This window comes from Caretta caretta, chromosome 7 (genome assembly GCF_965140235.1).
Source record: "Caretta caretta isolate rCarCar2 chromosome 7, rCarCar1.hap1, whole genome shotgun sequence".
NCBI lineage: Eukaryota > Metazoa > Chordata > Testudines > Cheloniidae > Caretta > Caretta caretta.
Window position 1 is genome coordinate 40,729,806 of NC_134212.1, and position 20,746 is coordinate 40,750,551.

At 41.3% G+C, this 20,746-nt stretch overlaps 1 protein-coding gene across 18 annotated transcripts in view; it reads right to left on the bottom strand.

Moving 5' to 3' along the window:
- ATP2B2 (ATPase plasma membrane Ca2+ transporting 2) overlaps positions 1-20,746 on the bottom strand; it is a 748,369-nt gene that overhangs the window by 162,804 nt on the left and 564,819 nt on the right. For all 18 annotated transcript variants that reach the window (XM_048858215.2, XM_048858209.2, XM_048858213.2 and 15 more), the window contains 2 exons: positions 15,481-15,738; positions 13,045-13,170 (listed from right to left, as the gene is read on the bottom strand). In XM_048858215.2, the coding sequence (XP_048714172.1) occupies positions 13,045-13,170; positions 15,481-15,738 (384 nt within the window). The remainder of the gene's footprint in view (positions 1-13,044; positions 13,171-15,480; positions 15,739-20,746) is intronic.

Here is a 20,746-nt window from a genome sequence, read left to right on the forward strand (position 1 = left end):
ACCTTGACAGAAGCTGATACCAGTGGTGTCACAAGTTATTAGGTGACAGTGCTATGATAACTACAGATGCTATACTGTCTCCATACAGTAACGTGTGTTTTGCAATCACTACAATTAATTTGTGCCACCAATGTCCCTTTGATTGGTTTGGCAAACACAGCATAGTGTGAAGTTCTGTCAACAGCTTGCTGAGGCTGATTTGGGCATAAATAGCTCATCAGAGCCCTAAGACCATTCCAGCAGACAAAATACCAATTAAAATGTATTGATAGACAGACATGTTAAAAAAATTTCTTAGTGCACTGAAGATTGTTCATATTTGGAAATGCTGTTTGTCTTCAATACAATTTGATTCCCTCTAGGATATTTTGCTCTCTTTTAGGTTTCTCTCAGCCACATTCTAACTGGTATTCTAGTCTCTGAAATCCAATCTTTGGTACGTTGGGGGCTGGAACAACAAGGCACTCATGGGTACTTGGTCAATAACACCAGTGGTCAAATGTATTGAATATTGACTACCTTTGTCGAGACCGTGTCTGAACTGGAGAACCAAGCCAAGTTACCAACAAGTAGTTTTGAAAATAGTTGTTGAAAGCTGCAGAACAACAGAGCACTCACAGTGAAGTTGGTTCAGAACTATGTTCATTATGGAGGTTAGAAGAGAAAAGGGAAGATAGAAAACTGGACTGAGAGCACATTTTCTGTCATTCAGAAATGGGAATGGACTCCCATACAATCCTGATTTTCTCCCTAAACCTCCAGCATCTCCTTTGGTAGCTGTCTCTCCTCCCATCTTTCTGTTAGCATCCTTCAGACTCTGTCTGAGGTCCTCCTGCTCTCCACACAATCTCTCTGCACATTATCCCTGAGTAACCTCATCTGCTCTTACAAAGTCACATGTCTCTGTCAACAACTCACAAATCTGTTTCTTTATCATGACCTTCTCTGTGATTGCCCTGTCTTGCCTCTCTCACCTTTTGCCTGGCCACGCTATCGCTATCCCATCTCAACTTCACAAATACAGAGTGCCTCTCCATTTTGCCTCTCAACCCCTTCTCCACTGCTGTAGAGACCATCATCCTGCTTCTTCTCATCCAGTCTTGGAATCTCAGTATGATTGCACTCCTGTATCCTTCTTCCAAAATATCCAAGCTGCCTCCGAATCTCAGGGGCTCTGTTTTTCCACATCTCAAATCTGACTTTTCCTCTTTGCCTCTATGACTAAGTCTTGTCGCTATCTTGATTATCTTCCAACATCCTCTAAACAAATGTTGCTTCCCTCAGCCCACTCAAAGCTATGCAACTACAATCTTCTCCCTGGCCCACCACTGGGACTGTGGCACTTCCCTATTTCAGATCTCTCCACTGGATTCCTCTCAACTTCCACATCAAATTCAGACTTCTGATCCTCCCCTTTATGGAAGCTAGTGAGCTCTCCTCCCACCTTCACCTGAGACAACAGGAGAGGGAGCAAAGTTCAGTGGCCTTTTCCCTCTTGGAAAACGTGCTCTCAATCCAGTTTTCCATTTTCCCTTTTTCCTGTCTCAGTTCCACAACGAACACAATTCTGAACCCAGTTCTTTCCCAGAAGAATATACTACTCTATTTATTTGTATCCCAGTGGTGCTTGCAATGTGCTAGGTACTGTTCATGGGGTGAGCTGAGACATGAGTCGAATAACAGGTGAGACAGGTATGGAAGAAGAGAGCCTGGGCCTCTGCTGGAGAGAAGATCTTGTGGATCTCTCTCTGCTTCTGAAACCCAGGTGCCAGGAGGCAGAGGGGTCTTCCCTCTGCTTATGCACAGGAATGCGGTCCCTGTCTTGTAGTCTTCCTCCTGTTTCCTTTCCCAAGAGAATTTTCCCCTCCCTGTGGATAAGGCTTCCAGGCAACATTATATATTCTTCCCTATGACTCTGGCAATGGGGCTCCCACAGAATGGGACCCCTAGTGATGAGGTCTATTTTCCAATCCCACTACAAGCCTGGGGTCCCATAGTTATGATGTCCACAACAGAGGAGTTGTGGGGAGGGAGCTGCCCTGTCTCCCAGCTCAAAAGGTAAAATGTAAAGAGATAAGCTGTCTTCCTCTCATTCAGTGTCTCTGTGCACTGGTTTAGCTTCGCCCCATGAAAAGGATAAGGTCCCAGCTAAGGGTGAGCTCTTCTCTCCCGCGCAGTTAGGGGGAAAGGAGGAATCCAGCTCTGGTTTTCTCCAGTGAAAATGGGAAGTTGCACAAAATTAGCTGAATGTTTAAAGTGAGGGTGAACTAATGGCACTGAAGCTGACAGAATTTGGGAGGGAAAATCATCAACCTAGAGGTGTGTCAGAGGAAGTGAGCAAGAAACATCAATCACTGACAACTGAGCTGTTGAGCCTCATCCTTTGAGTGGATGGGTGAAAATGAAATGGACATAAAAATATGAACAGATGGATAACCTCTGACTCAACCCAGATTAACATTTCTTCCAAGTGAAGCATTCAAAATTGGCTACAGTAAGCGGTGTCTTTATCACTACTACTGGGCTCAGAGTCTAACTGAATGCTAAATGAGCCAAGAAAAAAATTGCTATTTTTGCCAATATTGGCCTCAGCTTACCTTGCAGATCCCAGTGCATGCTTTTCCCTTATATCTGTAAAAGTTGCACAAAGGAAACACTCTGGTACAGGTATAAAGGAAAAGTGAGATTACCTGGGCAGACCTGACCCACTTTGGGATGATGAGGAAAGGCTCAAACTATCCACAAGCTATGCAGGAGTAGCTCAGAAATAAAGCAGGATCACTATGACCTTTCCTGGATATTTGTGTTGATATTTATGGTAGCCGTAATGTGATTTTATTCACCAGCCTTTTTAGACACACTTATACATCCTGTTTTGTCATATGGCATGTAAAGAAGGGCATCCAAGCAAAGTAAACTGCACCTCTGCTCCCTCCCTCATCTTCTCAAGGGTGTCACTTTAAGTCTCAAGCCTCTAAATGTCCATGGGCTAGAACCCACCTTTCTCTCCCTCCAGACTACAATTTTAGGGTTGCAGTCTTGTGCTTGTCCCAGCAGGTCTGATTTTAGTCCAGCACCTACAGATCTGTTCTCTCAGGGGCCTCTGACAGCATTTGCCAGTGATCAGCCAGCTTTCACAAAGCATAGTACATTTATTTAGGACAAAAGTGCTACAGAGAAAATATATTATAAAACAATTTACAGTCTACATGTACGCTAAGCTTGCTAAGTGTCAAACATCTTCCACATGGAGCCTCTGGTGGCTTTCAAAGTCCTTCCGACCCTTCCAGCAGAGATTTTCCCTCTTGGTTAAATACTCATGTACATTTGGGGGGTCACGTGAAGGACCATGACTCAGTTCAAGCTGACCCTTTTTTGCCCAGTTCTGAAACAAATAAAACTAATCAATACCCCTTTCCTCAGGGGAAAGCTTCAACAGCTGGGTGTCTGCACTGCCGATACTGGGACTTTGCATTACTCACTCCTGAGTCACTCCAGATTTCACACAAAACCCACCCAGCAAGCCAGGAACACAAAGATGCATATTACACTTATTGATGCAAAAGTCCATGAATATTCTATGTACTTATGGCATCTTGTACATCTTGATACAACTATCTGACATTTTCCATGCTTCCAAGGTCACACATCTGTCATATCTCCCCAGTGGAAGAGAAAGAGGTTAATCCCCTTCACCCAAGTAGGAAACAATAGAATGCAAGGGGGAAACTGAGTCAGACATTGTTTCATAAATAAATAAAAAAATTTCCCAGTTCTCTACACTAGTATTTCAAAAGAAATTGCTTCTAAGGAAGGGCATGGGTTCCTCCTTGAGGTGAACTGCCTCAGGAACTGGGATCTGTCAGCAGACAGACATTGTGTGGTCAAAAATACATCAAATAAGAAGGCATTGTACTATACTGAAAGTATGAAAGTTCTTAAAAAACATTCCAACTACCACTTCTATCAATACTGTTGCATTTAACCTATCCTACCAGTTAGCACAGGCATTATCCTCAAAGTGGAAGTTTTCTGCACAAATGTATATTGGTTCCCCCCCCCACCCCCGCCACCAATTACACACAGTATATCATAAATCTATGGCAACTACCATTTCCAATATAATGTGCAGACACTATTTTTCAATGTCATTCTGATGCAAAGTTCAGGAGAGTAGCTTCAAAAATGGGCACTAGATATCAACAGCTAAGTTAAGCCGAAAAGAACAGCAGCAGTGCAACTTTCTTCCAATTTCCATATACATCCATCACATGTATGGCTATGAAAACAAGAGTTTTCAGAGGGATCAGAATTCTGGAGCTACCCTGTGTATCCAATAATTCATTAAACCAGCAAAAAGAAAGTAAATTTACATATGGTATAGAAGATGCTTGACACTATATAGAAACCAAAATGTTCATCAAATAGATGAGCAAACCAATTCAATGAAGCTATATCTCCAGGAAATGCTGTATATGGTCATTTAAACAGCTGGACAGTGCCACAGAATAAATATAGTTAAAATAATTTTAGCTTCTAAATATCTCTTGAAATGAGGTAAACAGAAGACAGAAAAAAGGTGAGACTACATCTGACCAAAAAAGCTGACAATAAAGAACATTCAAGTGGATAACAACAACAAAAACCCTACTGATCAAAGCCCAGTCCCTTCAACTAAAATAGAATCACCGCCTGAATGTTCTGAATTCCACACTGTCAAAAGAGATTGGCTTGCAGACAGTGTGTGAACAAAAGCCATTCATTTTGTGTCAGTCACCGAAATGCTCTTAACTGATTAGTGTTACCCCCTTCACCATCTTCTGGTGGCTCCCCCACTCTCCTATCCCATTCTTGATTACAATTGCCCCTCTCTTTACCTGCTGGCTAGTGATGCCTTTCCCTAATGGTCACAGTAACAGGGCTGCACTCACCTCTTGCGAGCGCCCCCTAGCCAAGTGTATGTGCCTACACTCTCTCTCTACCTGTTTTTGTGGTGGGTCTTTGCTGACTTAGCCCTCCGGCCAAGTCATACACAATCTGTCTGAGATAAAAGCAAAGCCAACCCATTTCAGGGTACAAGTCCAAAAGGGACCTCTCAGTGCCCTCTGTAACATCTCTCTCAGTTTGTCCCTGCTGCAGAATAGAGCAGGGCCCCAGGGCTCCTTCTCTGGAAGAAATGTCTTTGCCCTCTCAGGGCCTTTCTGGCCCCAGCTATTCAGCTGGGCCTCTAAAAGAGTTAGTTACACCTTCTGGGGTCCTCAATGTCCAGGCCACTCCCCCCAGTGACTAATGGGAGGTTGGGGGGCCCCAGGCCTGCCTCTACTCCAGGTCCCAGCCCAGGGACCCTGTAGATAGCAGCTGTCCACCATGTCCCTTTAAATAAACTGTACTGCTGCTACAATTCCCTGGGTCATTTCCCCATGGCTCCAGCACATTCTTCACCCTTACCTCAGAGCCTTGTCCTGTTGAAGTCCCAGAAGCCAGCCCAGAGAACCATCCATTCTCCTCCAGCTCTAGCAAGGAACTGCTCTCTCTGTGCAGCTCTTAGTCTACTAGCCTACTGGGCTCTGCTGGGCTGCTTCCTACTCAGCCTCTCTAGGCAGCTTGGAGGACCACTCTACTGCCTTCTTCTGGGTCAGGGTTTGGCAGGGCCACAAACCGTAATCAGGAATCAGGGGACTCAGGGTCTAGTCCACCCCATCACAGTCACTTAAAAGTCCTGGGGTACACCTAGAACTAACATGATGACGTCAAGAAAAGAAACTCTGTGTTTAGATCTAAAGAGTTTTTTTAGATTAACAGATAATTGATTGTATGAATCCATGAGGTCCTTTTATAAATTTACTAGAGCAACTTGAATAAACTAGGCACAAACATATTGTACTATATATAAAGCCTTTACTGAGCTAACCTTTTTGTCAGAGAATTATTGGCTGACATCAAAGTGATGCAGTGTGTAGTTTCCCCATGGTAACACAGTAAATTAGTCTTGGTTTTACATAAGACTGTGAAGCATTAGCCCTCTTCCAAAAACTGCCTCTTATAAAGACTATTAAAAATAGAAAGGGATATTTCCAATTCATCAGGACTGAATTAGTGCTGATAATTAGAGCTGGTTGGAAAATTTTTGGCAAAACATTAAAATCGAAATGTTGTGTGGAGACATACTGATTTTAATGAAGTTATTGTTGAGGTGGTTTCTGAAATCCAGGGCGTACCCTCAGGTGTCACTTCCACAGATAGATTTTTGATTTAGGACTCTCTAACAATTTTGATCTGAAAAGAGACGTTCTGACACAATTCAGTTTTGCTAAAGGTTTTGTTTTCATTTCAATGTAGAACAAAAACAAATGCTGAAATCTCAAGAGAGGCCACAAAACAGAACAGTTGTTCTCCAGTCAGCTGTGCCAACAATCTCATTACCCCTCAGTATGTAAACGATAATGGTGAATGCATGAAATGTCATTGCGCTACTGTGCTTCTGCATTACCTTGGATGCCAATCTACTGAAGCTCAATTCAATAACCTCATATGTCATTTCTAGACACACCTGCACTAAGCTTGCAGAATCATAACTGAAGAAATGTGAAGTTCAAGTCAGAAGGAATAGCAAATACTTAGAGAATTCATTATAGGGGTTCAGTTAAACTACAGGTTTCGTTAAACAAGAACCAACCTAAAACCTCATGCAAAACAGAATCTTTTCTCAAGCTCACAAATGTTTAAACTTTTAAACTGTGTTTTAAAATCATGTATTTGATCTGTATTGGAACATAAAGATGTGTTTTAAAATACCAAAAGAAAGGTTATGCTTTATGGATCACTGTCTCAGTCAGAAAGAAAGCCACACTCACAAGATTTCAAGCTCAATCCCACAGATTTAGGAAGGTCATAAATATCCAGACTTCTAGTTATCAATCTGAACTGAGCCTTGCCAAAGCTTTTAGACTCACCCTTCATGTAATTCTAATAAGTTTGGAGACTATATTTAAAAGTGAATTTAAAGTTTAAAGGGACATTTCTGCGCGGGTAATGAGTACCAGTAGTTCAGTAAGCTGCATCTAACCAGTAATTTTTGAAGAGCTCTTAAATATCTACAGACAGACAAAAGAACTGAATCTTCTTTCACTTTACACTGGTAACTCCACTGGCATCAGTTAAGTTATGACTAATATAAACCAGTTTGAGTGAAGAATCAGACTCTAAATCTTTATTAGCTAAAATTATGTACTTGGAACTATGGAAAAAATTCATGTTTCCTCCTAATCTATTCACTGAATAATAAATCTTAAATCTTGTATGTCAGGTTCATGTGAAATGAATTTGTTTATTTCTTTCATTCATAAGACTTCTTTCCAATGTGAATAAAATCAATTTTTTCCTACTGTGGGCACCAGAACTTTCACAATACTTACATAGTTCAGAAAAACTCAGATTTTTGAAGCTGCTAATAAAAGGTTAGTTTTCAAGCATGGAAAAGAAAATATTTTAGTGAGCGGAAAATTAATGAAACATATATGGACTAGGAAGTTAGGCAGAGACTATTATGCGACCACAGACATTTTCTGGACAATAGTGTACCTAAAAGTTAGTGTGTCCAGAAATCTAAATATCAGAGAACGAAACTGGTTAAATATGGTGAAATGGGCATGAAGAAGCAAGTGAAAAATAACATCTCACTTTCAGGGCTCAAAGTAACTAATATCAAAACTGCAGCGGACACATATTCTCTATTTGCAAATCCAGGCAACTATTTTAGCCCCTTCCCTGCAACTGCTAAAATAGAATTGATGTTATCAATAAACTGAAACATCTATCAAAAATCCCTCTAGAAAAGAAAGAGAACTTTCCATCAAAGTCATTATAATTGCAGAATAACCAAAATAATGTGGAGCTTTTAAGGTCGGATGCTTTGATCTGAAGGTTTCTGCTTTGCAAGAAGCCCAGACTGGAATATTTACTGGCAGGGAATCGAGACAAAATCTGATCTGTTTTTCTCCAGGCAGTTAGTGACCTGATTCCTAAATCCAGCTTCATTTTTTATTTTCAGAAACTAACAAAGCACCATGGCCTCAAAATGTATTTTATTTGCTCTTCAATAAACTGACTTCTCTTTGGTTTTGGATCCTTGCCTTGCCTTGATACAAATGTACAGGTAGACACTAAATTAAGTTCAGATACAATAACATTGTGTCATTTCCAATTCAATCATTATTTATATAAAATTAGAATTAGATTAATTCTGCTCTTCTATGCAACTGTCCCATATTTGTAACTAAATTCACGAACACTGGGACAAAATGTGTAACATTCAGTCTTCGGAGATGTACAGAAAATTAACAATTACCTATCACACAGTACCCCAGAACATTGATGAGTATAACAGTGAGGTTAGTCTCATGTTTAAAAGTTCTCTATTTACGATTTAGGGATGTATTCAAACAAGCAGCTTTCTTGACTAAGACAGAATTAAACAATGCATCAGCTTCAATCCATGGATTTCTTTGTGAATAGAGGACAATTTGGTTAAACTAAACTGTCTTCATCTGTTGGCTGATGCAAGTCTTGCCCGCAGTGCAAAGAAATTTGCAGATGAAATGAGAAGATGCAAACTGAAGCATATGATTCTATATATGCAGACCACTTTTCCTTGAGTTTAGGCCAGATTTGCTTACTTGGGTTCCAAAAAATACTTTGTACTGCAACCTGCCCTTTGGATACATGTCCCCCTGAGTGGTGAAGGCAAGTGGGGAAGTACTGGATCCATTTCTGGTTGAGAGTGTCAAGGTTTCCATTAGGAAGGCAGGTTGCTCGCTTCTGTTAAGGGAACTATGGTATTGTCACTGCTAAAAAAACAAAATGAAAAACAAAAAAACACCCCAACCCAATTATCATCCAGTTTCTAATCTGCCATTTCAGTTTAAGATTGTGGAAGTTGTGGTGAGACAACTTCCCAAGCTGTCTGATTTCTTCAGCTCTCTGGTAACATGCTGATATTGTTTATCAGGTGTTTTTGATACCACTGACTTGCATATGAACCCTTGTAGAAACAAATCAAAGTACTGCCCTTCAGTGGCTTTGTTTTCATCTCCGGGAGAGCTCCCAGAGGACAGTTTGGGGCAATTGCTCTCATTCGTTTAGGGCTCTCAGAATAGCCATGCCTTAAAGTTATAGACTAAAAATGAAGTCACTAAAAAAGGCACTGCAGATCAGAGCTCCCCCAGGACCAATTACCATTTCTTATTACCTTACATGGGGCACATACAAACAATATGCACAATATTCATAAGCGTTGCATGTTTTAACAGTTTTTTATTGACCTGAAGTACTACAATTCTGGATCTTTGTAAGCTATCTTTTCTTTTTCCCAAAAAATATTAACGTCTCTACATACTGCTCCTTCTATTACCTGCCTCTATCTTGTCTTATGAAAACATTATACTATAAGTTTTTATCCTGATACTTTCCAAGTTGCCATTAACTAATGCTAAATCAGAGTGAAATTAATAAGTATATACAATGTCAGCATTGACAAGAAAAGGTCTCATCCAGATTAATCAATACTGAAAGAAGGAAGCACCTATTCATAAAGGGCCAGATTCTGCCAATCTTACTCATGTTGAGTGGTACCTTTATACAACTGGATCTCAATCAGAGAGCAGAGATCTGCATGGCTCTTGGAAAGTAACATCTTCATTATGCCAAACAGGCCCCCCTCAGCCTGTATGCAGGATTTGTATAACTGAGAAGAAGCTAAGTATGAGTTGGTTAATGTACTGCATCCTGGCACTCTAGCTGAGACAATGAAATTGATATGCCTATTACATGTTCCCCTAAATCTATTTTAACGTCCTCAATTTTTTAAAAAATGTGTTGAATGTCAGTACAATACAACTAGAAAAGAGATTGCTTATTTTGGTTTCGGGTGAACTCTTTTTATTTTTCAAGGTGGTTCTAAATGTGTTAATACAGGTGGAAATGAACCATCTGTTTTAGTCAGCACTTGTATGATAAGAACTGCTTCTCAAGTAGAGCAAATGACTGTGTTGATGATTAAAAGGGATATCAGCAGTAACACACAGCTTAATTATGTCATTGAAACTCTGAATGATTATTAAAAACACCGTTTCAGGTGCCAGAAGGGTGAATTCAATATCAACCTACTTCCTGCTTCAGTCTTTCAACAGATTTAGTCTGACAATGGCATTGAAAATGAGTTTGTGGACTTCAATTGTAATGTTTTATAGCTGTTCTCTGTATGACAAGACAGAAGAAATGTTTTTCATCTTCGGTGGATGATTCAGGAGAAGACAATGTCAGACTGCAGCCCAGATGAGCTTTGGTTTATCCTAGTTTTTAGTCCTAGAGCTGAAGGGATGTTATCATTGAAAATATTTACCTTGACGCTCCCAGAATAGTCTACCTATATATTTCATATGTAAAAAGACGAGGAAAATCTAAGATGTTTACAGCACATTTGCTACACAAATTTGTTTAAAACATTGGCCAGGCTAACACAGTTTTGCCATCGACCAGAAACTAAATTTTAAAACCCAAGTAAAGATTCTGGTTCCCCCTCCACAACAATTGGTCAAAATGTGTATAAACCAAGTTACATCTTAAATACAACTGTTCTCAGCCCAACATATATGGGGCTAAAAGCTTCCTTTATTGCAGCCCACCCACTTCTCTGTACTTTGAGTTTGTACTTTGCACCCACAATAAATGTTTAATGTACTGTAACTATGGAAGGGATAGAGCTACAATTTTTATTCCCATCAAAATTCAATTGGTTCATGCATGGTGCTGGTAATCCCTCTACACTTATCAACATCGCTGGGATTAGAGAATTCTTAGCCCTTCCCAAGAGATGCTCAGTCCTTGCAGTATGAGGCACCAAATCAGAGAGTGCCTAAGAGCCAACACAATTCAGAACTCTTATAGAATAGTGTCAATATAAATTAGTCAGTCAGTTAATGAAAGTTATGAAAGCTTGCACAGCACTCATTAAAATATCACATTAATTCTTCACCATCTTTGTCATTACACAATAAAGGGAACTTTAAAAGTGCTTAAACTTTGTCTAATTGTGTCATAAAATTATAAAGCCAAGCTTCTCTCTTTAAGTAGGCAGATGTTTGGGGGTTTTGGAAGCAGGAGTGGGGACATCGTATGTTCTTCCCCTAATTTGACTGCTATTTTTTTCCTCTGCTATCTTTTCAGGACAAGACATCTGCTAACATTTTCCATGTTTTCTTTCAGTTACCAACTGACAGCTATACACATCCAAATAGCTCTCACAAAATTCATGTATGGGTCGGAGTGTGTGTACTGCATGTCAGCTGTCATCAAGAATATTATAACAGTGGCTGTTTCAAATTATAAAAGCTCGTGATGTTTCATGATAGAAGCTTGTGAAATTAACACAAGTATTAGATCTACTACAGAAAACTGGACACATTCTAGCTCATGGCAGCTTATCAATGGCTGTACTTACAATTTCATAAATCATATCCGCTATCAATAGAAAAAAGGATTTTTTGCAAAAATTGAAAAATTAAATATAAGAATACAGCAAACAGATGGCTATGGATTAAACATGAAACTGCTATTCACCAAAATGATGGTTAGTATCACAAGGAAGACACTGTGCAAGACTTAGACATTAGAACACAGCTCCAAGTGAAATATTTTATCCATACATTGATTTCACGTTTAATCTCTGCTCTGTGATATAGGATTTGCCATACTAACCCAGACCACTGATGAATCTAGTTTGGCATCTTACCTGTAGTAATGGCCAGTGCCAGATGCTTAGACCTAACAAGTCCTATACACTGTCTGAGAGCTTGTGAGAAGTGTATTTTGAGAGCTTGAGAGAGAGAGAGTGAGTCCCCCTGCTCTTAGTTCTTTTGTCTGGTGCCATAGCGGCTTGCAGCAGCAATTGCAGGGAAACTCCCACTCAGTCCTTGTAGTGCTGGCCTTAAGCATGCTCACAGTAGATGGTATCTTGGGAGCATTTAGGTGACAAACTCTAACAAATCTCTACTATGAATGTAGAAACAGAATTTTCAAAGGCTTATAACTTGGCCAAATATAGGTATTTTTTCCACAGAAACAGTAAAAAAAAAAAAAAAAAAAATTCCAATTCCAGCCTCAGAAGTTAAATTACCAAATAAGTTTCTCCGGAATACCACACATGGGAAGGGGGGCAGAAACCTCATCAAATATGGTCCCAGAGATGTGTAGGTAGAAATTGGAAAAGGTATATAAAGAAGCTGGTAACCGGACCCTCCTTGGGAATTTCAGGCTTGACAGGATGATGTAAGCTGAAGTGGCACATTCCACTTACGATATACCTGGCTCCCAGTATTTTCCATGGTCTCTGAAAGTCTGAGGGGGTGACAACCCTAAGAACTTTTATGCTGTATGCTTCTATCTTTGGGGGAACTTTATTCGTTTTGCACTAATTTGGGTTTTAATGTCCTTAAGTATGTGACTCACCAATCTCATCTATTAAAAGAAATTTTCCGTAGCCACTGAAATTCATAGCCAGTTATTTGTGACAACTGGAAATTGCACCCCAAATTCATCCAGGTTACACAGTGAATAATTCTGCAGTCAGTGGAAACTGCAAGTGGAATTTAGATGGCTTGAATGTAATTATTTGATAAGAAATTACCAGGTTGCTGGGGTTGTCTGTTAAGTTCATGGTGGGACCCTGGTTTAGTGAGGAAAAGCACCTTGTAGAATCACCTACCTGTTTAATGAATCCCAACATAAAGATACTATCCACAAGTAACATCTAGAAAGGATCCTTTTCATGAATAAAAATTGAAGAGTCTATTTTAAAATAAATTCTCAGGTTTCTAATAGATAAAACTCTCCAAGGTTTGTGCCTAAGTCAGCATACAACAAATAAATGGTATTTCTAAAGTTACTGACAACTTTTCAAAATCTAACCACACCTCAGGGGGGAAAAAGAGCATCAAAATTTTGATGTACGAACACTACTAATTCAGAAAGAATAAAAAACAGACTCACCCGATAGCAGCATAGGGTCCTTGTCAACAGATTTGCGGACTTGGTCTGACTCTCCAGTTAAGGAACTTTCATCAATTTTAAGGTCATTTCCTTGAATGAAAATCCCATCAGCAGGCAGGAGATCACCTATTAGTTAAGCCCAAGGTAAAAGAAAACCAGAGAGACTTAGTAAGATGGGGGGTGGGGGGAAATTCTATAACATAATTAATATTATAAAACATTACTACAACTCAACAACAATTAAAATAAGCATTTAACTTTTGTACCCCTTTCAAGAGTCTGATTTATCTTCCATGGCCGCAAGTTTCACCTCACTTAAAAACTACTTGCTTACAAAATCAGACAAAAAAATGCAAAATTGTCACAGCACACTAGTACTGAAAAATTGCTGACTTTCTCATTGTTACCATATAATTAGAAAATAGATCAATTGGAATATAAATAATGAATTTACATTTCAGTGTGTAGTATACAGAGCAGTATAAAGAAGTCATGGTCTGTATGAATTTTAGTTTGTACTGACTTTGCTAATACTTTTTATGTAGTCTGTTATAAAACTAGGCAAATATCTAGATTAGTTGTTGTACCCCCGGAAGATCTCTGTGTACCCCTGTTTGGGAACCACTGAACTAAACAACTGATGGAAGACTACACATTACAACAGTTCATGTCAGCCTCTATATTCCTGGTCCTCCCAAACCCTATTTATAGGGAGTCTGTGGAGGGGAGGGCCAAGATCTTAAGCCAGTGCTATGTCACTCCTAACATAGCACGTGTTGCACCTTCAAATCCCACCGAAGACAAGTTTAACCTTTTTTTAAAAAGCACTTTTTTAGCATGTGAAGTTTGCCATCCCAGAGAGAAGTAGCAGGCAGCCTCCTCAGCTGCTAGAAAATCAAAGGGAGATGGTGAGCTCCCCTTGCTGATCACTGATAGGGTTTATGGGATTTGACAGGGCTGCTAAGTTTTGTGCCCCTCATGCAACACTCAAGCACCTGATAGACCTATCATGAATTCCCACAGCCTAACTAGATCCTCATTTTCTGGGTTGCAGACATGGTTCTGCAGCTGCTCCGCCTACATGCAGAGCCTCTTTTGCAGGCAACCAAGCAACTACTCACAGCCTCTCCCTCTCACTGCTCCCTCTGCAGCATCCAAGAGAGGAAGGAGCAGTTGGCAGGATCAGCATTAGAGCTCATGAGAAAAGTTCAAACAAAACATCGTTTCACTGAAATCTGTGGATTGGGTGAAATCAGAACATTGCGCAGAGGGAGTCTGATTTTACCACAGTACTGACAGAACCCTCTGTGCCAAGCAGGTTTCCTACCAGTTGTCCCCCCGTCTCCTTGGCAGCCAGCCAGGGGAGCTGCTGCGGAACCCAGGCTTCCAGGGTCTGCAGCTCCCGGGCAGCCCCCAAGGTGGACTGCACCAGGGTTCCATTCTCCTTTGCAGAGAATCTCAAAATTGGGGGAGGGAGAAGGTTGTTTCTCATCAGAAAGAATCCAAATATAGAAATATTGAAATCTTCCATAGAACAAAATTACCTTTTTCTGTACAGCTCTAATCAGTAGCATCATTAGCAACAGCAATTGGAGACATCAAAGGCACACAGTAAAGGGCCTGTTACTAGCCTCCAGCTCCCCCACCTTGCCATGAGAAAACTCCTCCATACACACTCCCCACCTGCAGCAGGCAGCCTAGCACTCTCCAGGCATCCCCCAGCATCCACCTAACTATCCAGCACCCCCAGACACCCTCTCACAATTGAGAACCATGTTCTGCTGCTCCAAGTCCTGCTCCCACCACTGTGGTGTGCTGACCACAAGCTATTATGAAAATTATCTGCAAACATGCGAAGTAGCTCATCAAATAACTTGCCTGGGATAGAAGTCTGACAGCTCCCTGTGCATGACTAGAATGGCAAGATAGCAGAAGAAGGATCTGCTTTTGTGGTGGGAATAATTAGAGATTCTGAATATCAGAAGCTTAATTTTCAGAAGTGCTGAGCACTTTCAGCTCCTATTTAAGTTAATAGAAGTTGTAGGTGCTCAGCATTTCTGAAAGCCAAACCAGTTTTAGTTAGATGCCTAACTTTAAGGCATTGAAGATTGTGTCCACATTTCTTTTCAGTCCTGCTCTCATACTTCTGCTTTCTCACAGGTTCCACTCTAACCAGTTTTCATTAGCACCACTAGCATGAGGCCACAAAATGGCAAGCCCACAGGTCAGGTCATGCTCTTTTCTTACCCTAACAGCATTCACCTTTACCATTGGCAATTTCAGTAGTGAATCATTTTTGCCTTTTATGTCATTTCTAGAGCAGTCAGTCCCAAAATTAACTTTCACCCCATTATATTGTTGATTGAAACATCAGTCTTTCCCAAAGTTACTAAAGACCAAATAAGTAGTTGTGAAAATATATCTGTGGAAACTTACCATATTTAACCTGTGCAATGTCACCAACTACTATCTCTGCCACTGGGATTTGAATAACTTGTGCACCTCGGACCACAGTAAATTTCTGTTCCTGCTCAATACGACTTTGAAGCCCACGAAATTGCTTCTCCTTGCTCCAGTCATTAAAGGCAGTGACGAGTACAACACAAATAACAGAGAGCAGAATAGCGGCACCTTCAATCCAGCCAGCTTCTGCCTCACCTTCATCTTCAGCTCCTCCTGATACAGTAGCACAACCTGGAAAAACAAAGGCAGAAATAGCCATAAAAGAGAGCTGTTTAGTCAAAGCAAAGTTTAGACTGATTTTATGGGATTACAAAACAAAGAATTAAAACACAGCCAAAGAATTGATGGAAATATACTAAGTATCTGAAGTATTGAAAGTAGATGTGTTAGAACAGCCAAGCTTTGAGAATACAGAGGCAGAAATTCAGGGGGAAACAATGAGTGAGAATAGGAGGAATGTTGATCAGAATCTTCAGCTGTTTTAATGTTTCTTCATGAACGTGTACATCTTGGGTAAACAAGAATTAAATAGATGGGAGAAAAGTAGCCTCAAAATCAAAACCAATATGTGAATCAAATATTCCCAAGGAAGGAGAGGATTTATTCAGAGTGTTAACAAGGAATACAATTGTGAGTAATAAGATGAACTGGGAGCAATGAAATGAAATTAAGAAAAATTTAAGGTAAATATCAGAAAAACAGTGAAATCCATATATAATTTGACATGCTGCACTTAGTTACTTAGTTTCACAAGGATAGTTACTTAGGATAGTTACTTAGTTTCACAAGGATTTCAAATTACTTGATTTCACAAGGATTTCACAAGGATCACGAGTTACTTAGGATAGTTACTTAGTTTCACAAGAATTTGTTACAAATTAACTAATAGTAATTTGCTTAAAACATTAAAAGTGTGGACATTACTGCATCAAATTTACATTTTAAACACATTTACATCCCTGCCACAAGCACTGAAATGTTAAAATAGTTACAAAAGACAAGTTTAGAAACAATATGTAGTCTGACTGAAAAATTAAAGAACTGAATATGTAACTTGTGTGACGGGGCAAGGCCAGATGGCTATAGAAAAGTAGTGGGAGATAGATATATTAGCTCCAGGCTAAACAAATCCCTGGTACCAGGATAAGTGAAATGGCAGCTGCTCCAGGTCAATTAAGACACCTGGGGCCAATTAAGAACTTTCCAGAAGGCAGGGAGAAGGCTAGGTGGATTGGGACACCTGAAGCCAATCAGGGACTGGCTGAAACTAGTTAAAAGCCTCCCAGTTAGTCAGGTGGGTGTGCATGTCAGGAGCTGTGGGAGGAAGTTTTGCTGTTGGAGAGACTGAGTAGTACACACCATATCAGGCACAAGGAAGGAGGCCCTGAGGTAAGGGTGAAGTAGAGCTTGAGGAAGTGAGGGCTGCTGTGGGGGAAGTAGCCCAGGGAATTGTACATGTCCTGTTTCTAAAAGGTCAGCTACCATAGCTGATACTATTAGGGTCCCTGGGCTGGAGCCTGGAGTAGAGGGTGGGCCCGGGCTCCCTGCCACCTTTGCCCCCTGATTAATCACTGAGACTGGGAGACAACAGAGTTTGTGCAAGGAAGGATAACTTCTCCTCACCTCCCTCGTTGGCTTATGATGAAAATGGCTCAGTAGACTGTGACCCTTGTATCTAGAGAGAGAAGGGTTACGTGGAGGGTCACAGTGAGTCTCTGAGGCTAGCGAAATCGCCAGGAAATGCAGGACCCACAGAGGCAAGGACAGAGCTTTGTCACAACTGGTTTCAAAAGTGGGATTTCGTTCACAGCATGGCGGAAGAAAGAGGTTTTTTTTTAAAAAGTGCACTGGGGTTTTGGATTTTTTTTTTTTTGTTTTGGTTTGTTTGTTTGCTTTGTACCACAATGGAGGAGGTGGTAAGAGCTCTGGTACAAGCCACGGCAGCCCAGCAGGAGGCCACCCGGGTTCAGGCAATGGCACAACAGGAGTCTATGTGGCTACAGCAGGAAACCAATCAATTATTGATGAGCCAGGAGACCCAAGATCGTGCCCTCTTGAGAGAGGTGGTGGACCAGCTGAAGATCCTCACCACCCAGGCCCAGGGGTCTGATGGGATGCAAACCCTGAGGACCACTGGTTGTCTGCCAAAGATGACATCAGGAGATGACATAGAGGCATATCTCCTCTCATTCGAAAGGACTGCTCAGCGTGAGCCGTGGCCCCAAGAGCAATGGGCCAGCATTCTTGCCCCTTTTTTGTGTGGAGAGGCCCAGAAGGCCTACTTTGACTTGCCTGCCACGGATGCCTCTGACTATACCCGTCTGAAGGCAGAGATCCTAGCACGATCAGGGGTAACAGCAGCGGTAAGGGCCCAGAGGTTCCATGAGTGGAAATACCAGGAGAACAAACCCCTGAGGTCCCAGCTATTCGACCTCATACACTTCATGCGGAAGTGGTTACAGCCCGAGGTGTGCAGGTTGGAAGAGATTTTGGAGACCCTGGTCATAGACCATTACATGCAGAGACTGCCGCCAGATCTCCGCAAATGGGTAGGCCAGAATGAGCCGTCCACATACGATGAGATGATCACACTGGTAGAAAAACGGATGACAGCCAGGGAATTGACCCGACTACCCAAGGAAGGCCCCTTTCGAAGCAAGCACCGACCCCAACCCTGGAAGATTGGGCAGCCAAACCACTGGGGAGTCCTAGGTGGAAGAAGGGGGAGGGGGGCAAAATCCAGCAGGGACCCCAGAAGGAAGGGATTTGCCTGAGTGGGGGGAACTCCGGGACTAAACCCCCTAATCCCTTGGATAAGGGAGTGATTAAAAGCAGTTATAGATGTTATGCATGTGGGGAGTGGGGACACATAGCAGCACAGTGTCCCAGCACCGAGGAGCCTATGCAATGTAACTTGGGGGATTGAGAGGTCCCATACTCCCTTATCCAACTCGTGGGGGTCGCATTAGCCCCGCATAATTACACCAGGCCAGTGAGGATAAATGGAGCAGAGACTACAGTGCTTGTGGACTCTGGGAATACTATCACCCTCATATCGGGTAAGCTGGTAAAAGATAGTCAGCTGCTACAAGCCAAATACATAGCACTGACGTGCATGCATGGGACCGTGAGCCATTACCCCACCATCCCAATGGAGATAGAGGTTCAGGGAAACCCCATTGAGGTGACCGTGGGCGTAGTTCCTAAACTCCCATATCCTGTAGTCATTGGGAGGGACTATCCAGGGTTTGATAATTTACTCCCCCCGGAGAGGCTGGAGGGAGGTGGGGACCCTGAGGACAGCGACTCGTCACCAGGGGAATGTCAACCCCCGATGTTCGCTGAGATTTCTCAGGATTTGTTCTCAGCCCCCCCAAAAGACCCGGAAGACAAAAAAAGAGAGGAAGGCCGCGAAGGCCCTGGGAACCCGGATCCTGACCCAGGGCCAGAAGACCTCCCCCGATTAATCACTGAGACTGGGAGACAACAGAGTCTATGCAAGGAAGGATAACTTCTCCTCACCTCCCTCGCTGGCTTATGATGAAAATGGCTCAGTAGACTGTGACCCTTGTCTCTAGAGAGAGAAGTGTTACGTGGAGGGTCACGGTGAGCCTCTGAGGCTAGCAAAATCCGCCAGGAAACGCGGGACCCACGGAGGCAAGGACAGAGCTTTGTCACACTTGATAGCTTTCTGTTTATTCAGTGTTAGTAACTAGATGACTTAGATTGTATGTCCTCCAAGATAACTGTGTGAAACAATATTTAATGAATCTTTGCACTCTTATGTGAGGTAATTCACCTGAAAGGCATACATTCAAAGTCTGTTTACCCCAACTGGTCTTTTTATGAGAGAAATTTGTTCTGACTATGAATATTTTAATCTAGTAATCAAAGATATATATATATATATATATATATATATATATATAAAAAATTAGGCTCCTTGAAAAAAATTAGATACAAGAAAACTAAATCATAACACTAAAACGATCTCTCCAGATTAACAGATATTGTAATCAGTAACTTCCTTACAAAGAAATAATATTAACACTAGGCACTCCTCTTTGCACATCTTTCTTCTAAGGAAATCCCAAAGTACTTTATAATTTTTTGCTAATTAATCCTCCCAAAGTAACATGCAACTGATTTGAATAATTTTCCCAGACTGTATTCAGAAAAGGGGGCTAATTTCTCACATATAATTCTGCTTCATAAGGGGCCAAGTCAAATAGGAGGTGGCTTCCAAAATCAGGCAGCCACATGGCTTGCAGATTATTCTGACATCTAATAAAATTGGAGGTCAAGGAGAAGGAGCCTTTTTTCATCTGCAGGAGTCTGACCTTGGCAAAGAAACCTCCTCAAATCAGTGATAGAGGAGGGGGCAGAAAGTCCTAGCTCCCCTCACCCAAACAATTAATTATACTGGCTGCCTTAAAATGAGGTAGGCCTGGAACCAGTTTGTCCCTACTCTGGTGGCCATGCATTGGAATAACTAGGGGCTGTACTACTCCCAACAGGGAGAAATGGCCAGCATTTTAATTTGATGGATTTATAAAATGTGCACCTATCACAATTCTCTGAGTGACTTTACAATTTTAGCCATTTATATTTAAAAATTAAATGGTGGATCAACAGCTGGCATCAGTTGCCATAGTACCATTGACTTTTTGTCCAGCTAAGGAACTGTGCCTACATATAAATGGTAACATTTGACAAAAGTTAATGAGGGGGAGGGGAAGACCCACCGTGGACCACCAAAAGATTCAACCTTATACCAGCTGAATACAGAAGAAGTCTGAATAAAAAGACGCCTTACCAATATGCCCTGAAGGTCAAATTCTGACCCTGTCTGACCAACCAGTAAAGCAAATCCCAAAACAGAGAGCCTTCCTGTGAGAATGCCCAGAATTCAAATTAACAGACTGCATTAGGTTCCCATTCTGAATGTTGAGCTATTACTTGAGGTCATTTTTGAAACAGCCAAGAAAACAACCAAGTATGGCTTTACAATTCAAAATTAATCCCTTGAATTACATACAGAAACATTTTGGTAGCTAATGTAGTCAAAAGAACACAGGTGAAATGTGCTCCACATGCAAATTACTACTACATAAATGGACTACTGGACTCTGCTTTAGAAGATGTTTGAGTGGTTTTAGATGATTTATAGTGTGACATTGTTTTAGTTGGCTCTTCCAAACTACCAGCTTCACCTCCACCTTGCAAGGACTGAGTTTTC